General features: G+C 30.8%; 1 protein-coding gene and 1 non-coding gene across 2 annotated transcripts; both read right to left on the bottom strand.

The window, feature by feature from the left end:
* Positions 1-7,922: 7,922 nt before the first annotated feature.
* On the bottom strand, positions 7,923-9,706 carry LOC130996129 (60S ribosomal protein L17-1). Its single transcript, XM_057921635.1, has 7 exons — positions 9,560-9,706; positions 9,442-9,478; positions 9,277-9,317; positions 8,550-8,780; positions 8,372-8,474; positions 8,223-8,290; positions 7,923-8,129 (listed from the first exon to the last, which is right to left on the bottom strand). The coding sequence occupies exons 1-7, from the start codon at positions 9,560-9,562 to the stop codon at positions 8,088-8,090; spliced, it is 525 nt and encodes a 174-aa protein (XP_057777618.1). The 5' UTR covers positions 9,563-9,706; the 3' UTR covers positions 7,923-8,087.
* LOC130996396 (small nucleolar RNA snoR74) lies at positions 8,892-9,023 on the bottom strand. The gene has a single exon (XR_009092577.1). It is a non-coding gene; the product is annotated as a small nucleolar RNA snoR74 (small nucleolar RNA).
* Positions 9,707-10,508: the final 802 nt, after the last annotated feature.

The following is a 10,508-nucleotide window of genomic DNA, read 5'->3' as shown; positions in this document are numbered from 1 at the left end:
GAGTTAATGTAGATCTTTGTAATTAAATAAGCATTTTATATATTTTTTTATAAACTAACAGTATTAAATAAAGAAATTTAAAGGCCGCACCACTGATGACTTGAACCTAAGACTTTTGGCATTAACCGCTTGCCGCTTGGCCAACACACACACCTTTTGTATTTATTTATCTTATAGACATGCATCTTAAGCTTTCAATATGAAAGAACAAAGCAAAAGAAACATGACGATAAACATATATTGATATTCATACTTAACATGATCTTTTAGACATGTATTGAAAGATTAGCGCGTAAAGATAAATATATATTGATATAAATGTAAATCTTTATACTCCTTTATCTAATTATTTCTAAGATATGAAAATTTGTAGAGTTTTTTTTTCTCACCGGCTATAGTCAATATTGGGAAAAAGATGAAGTTAATGAATATTTCTATGTACAGAATATACAAAAAATATAACCCTAATATTTTAAATGTGAATGTGTGTGTGTTAGCGCGTTTTAGGGAGTATTCATAATTTTGTATTTGGATAGGCTAGGTAGATAACTAATCTTATTTTTTCTATATTATGTAGCTTAATTTTATTTTATTACAAGAGGGTATCCATTGTGATTCAGATTTATAATGTTTATAAAATTTACATATCGAGTTTTAAAAATATTTATGAGAAATGAATAGTGCAATATGATAATAATAATCTGATTAATTACATATATAAGCTTACAAGGAAAATATGAAAACAAAGTAACAAACCAAAAATCAAATTTGTATGTATATTTATAGTTAGATAAAAAAGAAAACCTACGGCAGCGTCAGATAGAGTACATGAGTTGCAGGCAGCCTTTTCACAAACATAGCAGTAGTTGTCTTTCTGTTCTCACTTCACCACAATCTACTAAGACTGCGTTTACTTTGATGGAAAAGGTGAGAAAAAGTATATTTTCACTATTTTTCCACTCTTTTCACATGTTTACTTTGATGGGCCTAGAAAATTTTCTCGGCAGCTCCTTTTCAACCCTTTTATCTGAAATGTTGGATAATATTATCCAAGGGTAGAGGTGTGAAAATTTTATCCAACATTTTCCATCAAAGTAAACACATGATAAAAAATGAGAAAATGATAATATTATCTCACATTTTCTTATCTATCATTTTTCAATGAAAATTTTCCATCAAAGTAAACGCTACCTAATTATAAATATATCCATCCTTAATTAACCTAATTACAATAATAAGTCGCTCAATTTTTTACACTTCCTGTTAAGAAATTAGTTTTGTTTCTAAAATATATGTTCTATTTCGGAAACCTATAGCAAAATAATGCATAATTTATATATTTTACTGTTCTACTAATATTTTTTTATATGTTTGAATTTTCAATATAATAATTATAAGTAGAAAGAAAAAAATGATCAGTTTATATATATATATATATATATATATATATATATATCTACGGGTTGTAACATTTAAAAAATGCAATGGGAACCATTCGCTATCATAAATTAGTTTCAATATAGTTATTGACTTTAAATCCAATATAAATTGTAAAGAAGTTAATTAATGATGTGATAGTGTAGTAAAATTATTTTCCTAACTATCATTTGCAGATATGAATTCAAATGGGATATAGCGTCGGGCTTCAGGGTGTAGCTGAAGAATTTTAATCATTAATATGACATTAATGTGATAGAATAGAAATATAGGCCCATATTTAGGATTTAGGGTTTATAGTGTAGCTGAAATATTAAAGAGAGAAAATCGAAAAGAGATGAATTAGAATGAAATAAAATGAAAAAAAAAATCATAATTGAGTTATTTTATAATAATGAGTATTACTTATAAGAAAATAAGAAGAAAAAAAAATCTGACGTAGGGGAACTTATTTTTTTAAGCTTATAACCTACCTAATTTTACTGTTTATAAGCTTTTTAACAGTTTATTTTGTCAAACACTATGTTGCATAGGTACGGAGGTGCGGATGCGGGGGCGATACGATACGAGTACAGGGATACGAATTTTTAAAAATCATAGGGTGCGATTCGGTAAGGATACATATAATTATTAAAATTTTATGATATATAATGCTTATAAAATATATACAATTTAAATTTTCTTAAATTAATTATATGTAATTTACATTTTACTTTACCCAAAAGTTAAGCATTTTCAATTATATAAGTTAATTGAGCAACAATATAACGATTCAAAGTCCAATATATAAGTCATGACTCATAACTGAAAATAAAATTATCAAAATAACCTTGTGTAGGCCTTTCGTGCACGAGATACATGAATTTCGCCTATGGAAGTTGCGAATCTGGTTTATTTTTATAAATTATTTTAAAAGTTACGCCACGTGGTGAATCGGGTGCGAATCCGACGAGAATCCGAGAGAATCGCACCATAAAAGAATCCGATTCGCCGTACATGCTAATTTTTGAAGAATCCGTGCATCATAGGTCAAACACTTTGAAGATCTTATAAGCCCTGAGTAGCTTATAAATTATTTAGTATTCAGAGGGTGTTTGGTTGAGCTTAAATGTAATATAAAAAACTTAAACACTAAAATGTATAAAATTCACGTGACCAAAAAAAAAAGTATAAAATTCACATATTGTGCGAAGCACAGGTGCCACAAAAAAAAATCATAATTGAGTTATTTTATAATAATGAGTATTACTTATAAGAAAATAAGAAAAAAAAAAAAAAAAACATGACGTAGAGGAACTTATTATTTTTTTAAGCTTATAACTTGCCTAATTTTATAGCTTATAAGCTTTTTAAGAGTTTATTTTGTCAAACACTTTGAAAGACCTTATAAGCCCTTGAATAACTTATAAGTTGTTTAGTATTTAGAGGGTGTTTCGTTGAGCTTAGCTGTAATATAAAAAACTTAAATGCTAAAATGTATAAAATTTACATACTGTGCGTAGCACAGGTGTGACACTAGATATTTTAACGGGACAGAGTATATGAGTTGCAGGTAACCTTTTCACAAACATAGCAGTAGCTGTCTTTCTGTTCTCACTTCACCCCAATCTACTAATTATAAAGATATCAGTCCTTAATTAACCTAATTACAATAATAAGTCGCTCACTTTTCTACACTTCATGTTAAGAAATTAATTTTGTTTCTAAAATATATGTTCTATTTCGGAAACCTATAGCAAAATAATGCATAATTTATATATTTTACCCTTCTACTAATATTGATTTTTTATATATTTTAATTTTCAATATAATAATTATAAGTAGAAAGATAAAAATGATCCATTTTTTATATATATATATTTCGACGGGTTGAAACATTTAAAAAAGGCAAAGGGAACTGTTCACTATCGTAAATTAGTTTCAATATAGTTATTGACTTTAACTCCAATATAAATTGTAAAGAAGTTAATTAATGATGTGATAGTGTATTAAAATTATTTTCCTAACTATCATTTGCAGTGATGAATTCAAATGGGATATAGCGTCAGGGTTCAGGGTATAGCTGAAGAATTTTAATCGTTAATATGACATTAATGTGATTGAATAGAAATATAGGCCCAGATTTAGGATTTAGAGTTTAGAGTGCAGCTGAAATATTAGAGAGAGAAAATCGAAAAGAAATGAATTAGAATGAAATCAAATGAAAAAAAAAAAATCACAATTGAGTTATTTTATAATAATGATTATTAGTTACAAGGACAAAAAAAAAAAAAAACTGGCGTAGAGGAACTTATTTTTTAGAAGCTTATAACCTGCTTAATTTTACAGCTTATAAGCTCTTTAAGAGTTTATTTTGCCAAACACTTTGAAAGACCTTATAAGCCTCTGAATAACTTATAAATTGTTTAATATTTATAGGGTATTTGGTTGAGCTCAGCTGTAATATAGAAAACTTAAATGCTAAAATGTATTAAATTCACATACTGTGCGAAGCACAGGTGGTACGCACGGGTGGTTGAGCTTAACTGTAATATAAAAAACTTAAATATTAAAATGTATGAAATTTACATGCCGTGCGAAGCACGGGTGCACCACTAGTACTAATTATAACACTTTTCACAACTTTCAATAATAATTACTCCCTCCGTCCACAAAAGAACTTCATATCTTTCTTTTTTGGGACGTCCACAAAAGAACTTCCTACTTATTTTTGGACTATACCCCACCACTTATAATCTTCTTACTTTTCACTTTTCACAACTCTCAATATTAATTATAACACATTTTCACCACTTCCAATACACTCAACTACCTTTTATCCACTCTCAATACACTCAACAATATTTTTTCTTAAAACTTGTGCCACTACCTCCTAGGAAGTTCTTTCATGGACGGAGGGAGTATATCACTTTTTCTCCACTATCAATACACTTTACAACTTTTTATTAAAACACGTGCCGTCCCCAAAGAGGAAGCCATTTCAGGGACAGAGGGAGTAAAAAATATAATATTTAACGACAGATTATTTTCTGTCGCTATTCGGTAGGTAAAATTAAAAAATAAATTAAAAATAAAAAAAATAGTTAGCGACGGATTATTTTTCGTCGCTAATAATTCCGTCGGTAAAATTTAAAAATAATTATTAAATTTTAATAAGCACAAAATCACCGAATTTACCGCCGGATTATCGACGAAATTATTAACTACATAAATAATCCGTCTGTAAACTTTTAAAAACATCTTTGTCGCAATTACGCCGTTGTTCCATCGATAATCACCGACGGATTATTTTCCGTCGGTAATTCCGTCGGTGTCCGGTAAGTTTTTTTGTAGTGTAAGTAAATTGTGTTATTTAAAATTGTGCAATTAAATTTAAATGAAAAATACAAAAATTAAAATTAAAAATATCAAGTCAGCTATCAAGTCATCCCATTGTGGACTCCTTACTCATTGTGGTCCCCTTCTATCAAGTCACCCCATTGTGGATCCTCTAATATTCAAATAACCAACCATCAATTATATAGGAAAATATATTTCAAGAAAAAATTATATATGAAAATTAATCCGATTTATTTATTGTACGTACTTTTTTTGAGATCATATACTCCCTCCGTCCCACTTCAATTGACATTTTCCAAATATAGTATGTGGTCCCTGCCTTTTCTACACACATTAAACAAAGGATCCCCACCCATTTTACACACCCAACTCTTTATTTTTAATCTACGTGTCCAAAGTAAAAGTGCCAATTAAAATGAAACGGAGGGACTATTATTTATTGTACTTGTTACAGGGAACACAAACTAAAATTTAACAATCTAAGTATGAATTTTGAGCAAGTGGATTTTATCCATATATATGATAAGCAGCACAACTCAAAGCAGATAAGAATGCCAACGAGATTTTGATTCAAGAAATTGTAGCCGCCGTCCAATCTCTGTTAAATTGCACCTCTAAGATAAATATGAACGTAGACATCCATATATTGATGCTTCTAATAGTAATATTCAACCAAAAAAATATAGATTATATATTTAACAGACTCTCTATGAGGAATGATTCCATTTTAATTAAATAAATTGGAGTGCAGCAATTTCAAGGAATTAAGAAGATTGCCTCTTCCGTGAAGCCATAGAACACGAATATATGATCTTATTATAACCAAATCTTCTTTTTTTTGGACCTTATAACCAAATGTTCTTATAGAGATAGTTTTTGAAGAATTATTATATTTTATGACAGATAGTTATTATTCATATTTTAAAATAAAACATGTCACAAAAGTTTATGACATTTAAAGGGGTAATTTATTTAATACATTTTGAAATGTATCAATTTTACTTACATTTTTTATATAGTATAACAAAAGTATACATCGATCATGTAGTTAAATTTTTAGACCTAGATAAAGATAGTACTAATAAATTTTATGACGACTACTTGATGTCATTAAAATTATATTATTACTGTCTACTAAACAATTATGTTGCAATGGGTGGGTTTAATAATATTTATTGGGTTGGTCTCCTGTGCCGTTGACCGCATCCCATGCGGTGGGTTACTTTTAATAAGTGTATAAGATATACATTTATTCGTACATATGTATACTTATGTAATAGTACAAGTTCTCATGAATAAATGTAACAATTATCGTAAATAAATGTAATAATTTAGAAATATTACATTTCATTGTAACAATAATTTCCTTTTATTACGACAATGATTACTCGACCAAATAGTTAAGAATAAAAGTATTAATGAGTGAAAATAATTAAAAATAAAAGTTCTTATGAATAAAAGTAAACATTATCATGAAGAAATGTAAACTTTCAAACCGTCCGCATCGTATGCGATTGACCGCACAGGAGAATTTGCGATATTTATTTAATCGTGTTTGAACTTCGCATTTCCGAATTTTCTTTGAATTCAGCCCTTCTACTTTTACTTGCTTAATTCTGGGTAGTCGTACAATATCTATCCTTTATAATCCGACATTTTGTTATTAAAAAAAAAGTGGTAAACGAGAGTTGAAGCATGCAATGCAACAAAGCCAAAGAATATATTGTGCAGCAGATCACGGGAAATCGTAGATTAGGCATCAACTCAAACATTCCATAACCCTCAAAATACTAGAAATGGTGTGATGTAGCTTATCCTCTCAACAATCTTTAACAATGGACAACCACCTATTCTTTTCTTCTTCAGGCTCCATTTTTTTACTTTCAACAAATAAATAAAGAACAATAATTAGAAGAGAAGCGTCGTATTAATTGAGTCGCACTTTGTTGTTTTCTTGGGACGTATGTTCATAGAGTTGTCAAATGGATCCATAAAAGAATATGGGTTAAATGGGCTCGCTAGACATATATTCAAAGTCTAGGCCCAAAGAATATGACCATTAGAGCCCATTGGAAGCCCACGAACTCAAGCATCACAAATGAGTCCGAAAGAAGATGAATGAAATATCAACTTCACCGTTTGTTCTGCCAATCCCTTATCCACCCAATATATCAAAACTTTACTTATTTTCCTGGATTGTCATTATCTTTCGAAATTATTTACCAGATTCCTTCTCAATCAATTTGTCTAGGAATTAGTTCCATTTAAAGCATAATAACTGAAGAAATGTTAAAGTTTTAATTTAAATTAAACTACAAACATATGGAATCGAGATTTATAATGGCTAATGGGACAAACAACAGAAACCCCGTAAAACTATTTTATTTAAATGAATAAAATTATATAAAAAAACATTGGAGGAAAACTCTACCTCAATCCACTTACAATTTCCGAACCCTTGATTTTGAGATTTAATTGAGCTCCTCCTAAATCACTCAAACGTAATGAGCTACTCATAATTCAGTTCGATAAAATTGCACTCAAACTCTTTAGTGGAGCTCATTAGCTGATGAGACAAGTTAAAGCTTGACAAAACTCTACTACTTATATAGTAAGAAACTCATTAAGTGATTTAAGCTTTAGCCATAGCATATCACAAGTTACATAGCAAACGAATAAACTAATACACAATGTCAAAAAAAACTACTAACACACAATGCACTATCATTACATGGATACTTCGTTTTCTGTTAAAATCAACTTATGCGCGCCAGTTGAAGACTGCAACTTATAATTATCATATCTTTAAATCAAAATTAATTGAAGCCCAACATAGCAGACCACAAACTTTAATGTCCCAATTTAAAATAATAAGAAAACAATAAACATGATTCAAAAACATCGAAAATCCAAATAACCAAACATACCAAACAGAATAGAGAACAGAACATTAGTAGAAAAAAGAATTGAAGTTTGAAAACATATATTATTACTACAATCCAACAGGGAAGAAGACGAACGCTAAATTTTCAAGCACTAAAGATTTTGCATAAAATATTGCAGATTTTGGGCATCAAATCATTTAATGATCATAACCAAATCGATGTTGCCAAGGGCAATGGTCACGCTAGTAACAAACAAGCATCTGTAAAAGGGAATAGAAGACTGCTTTTAGAACCATAGCATTAGATGAAAATCCAATAATCCTCAAAAACAGAAAATAAATAACCAGACTCATCTGCAAAAATAAATGGGGTACACAGTTTTCCCAAAACTTGAAAAACTATATGATCCACTCATTCACTACAAGCTCAAGCCTTCCTGGGTTTGCTGGTTGCTAATTGTGACTCAGCCTGCAAATTACATTAAGAAAAAAGAAGTTTAGCGAACCAGAACCATATAGGATCAACAGCTATTTACTAATAACAAAAGGTATTTGAGATTACCTCCTTTTTGACAGGCTCCTCCTTTTCAGATAGGATCAACTCAATGTGGCAAGGAGAGGACATGTAAGCTGTCGAAGAGAAATCATGTTAGCAAATTATGGTGATAAATAATAAGATTGGGAACAAACAACAATAATATGGCAACTCACGGTTGATTCTTCCATGAGCACGGTAGGTGCGGCGTCTCTGCTTCTGGGCCTGGTTAACCTGAATGTGAGAAATGAAGAGAGCATCCACATCCAAGCCTTTCACCTGCCAACAGCAAAAGTCAACAACTACAACCCAAAAGATTGATTCCAAAATGCTCAAGTAAACAAGCAATTTTACCTCAGCATTGCTCTCAGCATTCTTAAGCAAATCCAAGATGAACTTAGCAGACTTTACGGGCCAGCGCCCCTGCCCATTGGAATGTCTGTTCTTTGCCTGAGCAGTTCGGCCTACACCACCACAGAAACGGGTGAAAGGTATGGCCTGCTTGTGGGCAAGCACATCCTCCAAATACCTCTTGGCCTTGCCCAAAGGAAGCTTCCTGATAGCATGTGCGGTCTCCCTAGTGTTCTATATAAATGCCCGAATTAAGATACATCAAATTGATTTCAAGATTTCACATATTAATGCCAAAATTTAGAGGCAAAAATTTATTGAAAAACATTTTGTTCAATACAAAACAAATGTAGCATTGTTTACTGAACCATCAATCATTGGTATAACTCAGTAGGTTCACCCAATAACATTGCCGGTTTCTGTCCCTGAAGTTTACGAGAGACCTGCTCACAAATGGTAACAGATCCCTGCTTTTATCATCAGGTTTCACACTACAAACTTAATCTAACACAGTAAACCTCAAGCATCACACACACCAGCGTAATATTCATATTAATTGTATACTTCACTCAATAACAAAGCTCAAAAACACAAAGAAAATAAGAAACATGACATCATAGTAAAAGGTAGTATCAAAGCAATAACACAATCGAGACATAAATCATAGACGAATAAATATGATAACATGAACACAGTAGAAATCTCAAAAAGAAAGAACAATAAGGCGTACCTTAAAATGAACTCTGAGATCGGATCCCCTAGCCTTGCAGGCTGCAAAAACACATAATCACATAATCAGTAATCAGAGAGATGTCAGTATACTAACCAAAAAAATAATTCTCACGCTCAATTAAACCATAAGAAATCAGAAAAATAGACGAATAGTAAAAATTACATTTGGTGATATTGTCCGGTTCTCTGGAGTACTTCACCTGAAAAATTCAGCAAATTAGACGTCAGAATAGCTAAAAAAACACAAACATTGATCGGAGTAGGAATGGGCGAGAGAATACCATGGTCGCTGCTGCAAATGCGGGCGGCGCTACTCGAGAGGAAATGCTAGGGTTTTTCTTTCGGAACAGAGGAGCTACCGCGTGCTTAAAACCCCCGATATGTTATCACAACGTTGGGCTATGATTGGGCTTTGTCGGCTCCTATTGGGCTCAGTAATGTACAATTCCAAATTTCCTTTATAAGATGAAAATTAATTGGGTGATTTTATTCATCACCTACACTAGATTTTACCCGTGCGATGCATGGTCTACTTATTCATACTAATTTGTAATACATAGTAATAATATTATAGAATTTTGTAAGTATATTGAAGTTGTAAAATGAAAATATAGACTATTCAAATTGAAATTAAAGTTCACAGTGTAAAATAAAAAAAACATAGGAACTAAAATTGAGAGAGATAAGCAAATATAAATACTTTTCATTACATAATTATTCATATATATTTCAATGAAAGAATTTGCATGTTTTCCTTTTTGGGGTATCACAATAATAATGGTCTTTATTTTTTGTAATGATTTTACACCACAAATAATATGGCCCCACATACCCTTACACACTTTCACACTACAATCTTATTCTCCTAAATACTCGTACCAAAAGAAATAGGTCATTAATAGCAGGATGGGGGAGTAGTATATTAAAGATACCTACATAAAAACATTATAGAATACTGACATATAAATACTATTGTGATTACAATTTCCATCAGCATTCCCATAAATCATAATGTTCATACCTCAATGATTAGTAACTCTTGATATAGATTAACTCTAACTTGTATTAATCAACATTATATAAGACACAACTAATGAAAATTGTAGACATTAGAATTCGAACAATAATTTTGGATCTGACAGCGTCAACGATAATTAAGATATTAAAATCTTATGTTCAATATTATGTCCACTCCACAATCTCTCTCTCTCTCTCTCCCTCTCCTTCCCC

The sequence above is a fragment of the Salvia miltiorrhiza genome, chromosome 7 (assembly GCF_028751815.1).
Source record: "Salvia miltiorrhiza cultivar Shanhuang (shh) chromosome 7, IMPLAD_Smil_shh, whole genome shotgun sequence".
NCBI classification, from domain to species: Eukaryota; Viridiplantae; Streptophyta; class Magnoliopsida; order Lamiales; family Lamiaceae; genus Salvia; species Salvia miltiorrhiza.
This window is presented reverse-complemented; position numbering and strand designations above follow the sequence as displayed.

Excerpts from the sequence above, each read along its gene's own strand:
- LOC130996129 (XM_057921635.1), bottom strand. Across the intron at positions 9,318-9,441 it reads ACCGGACAATATCACCAAAT|CCTGCAAGGCTAGGGGATCC; the intron begins GTAATTTTTACT and ends GTGTTTTTGCAG. Across the intron at positions 8,130-8,222 it reads AGGAGCCTGTCAAAAAGGAG|GCTGAGTCACAATTAGCAAC; the intron begins GTAATCTCAAAT and ends TGTAATTTGCAG.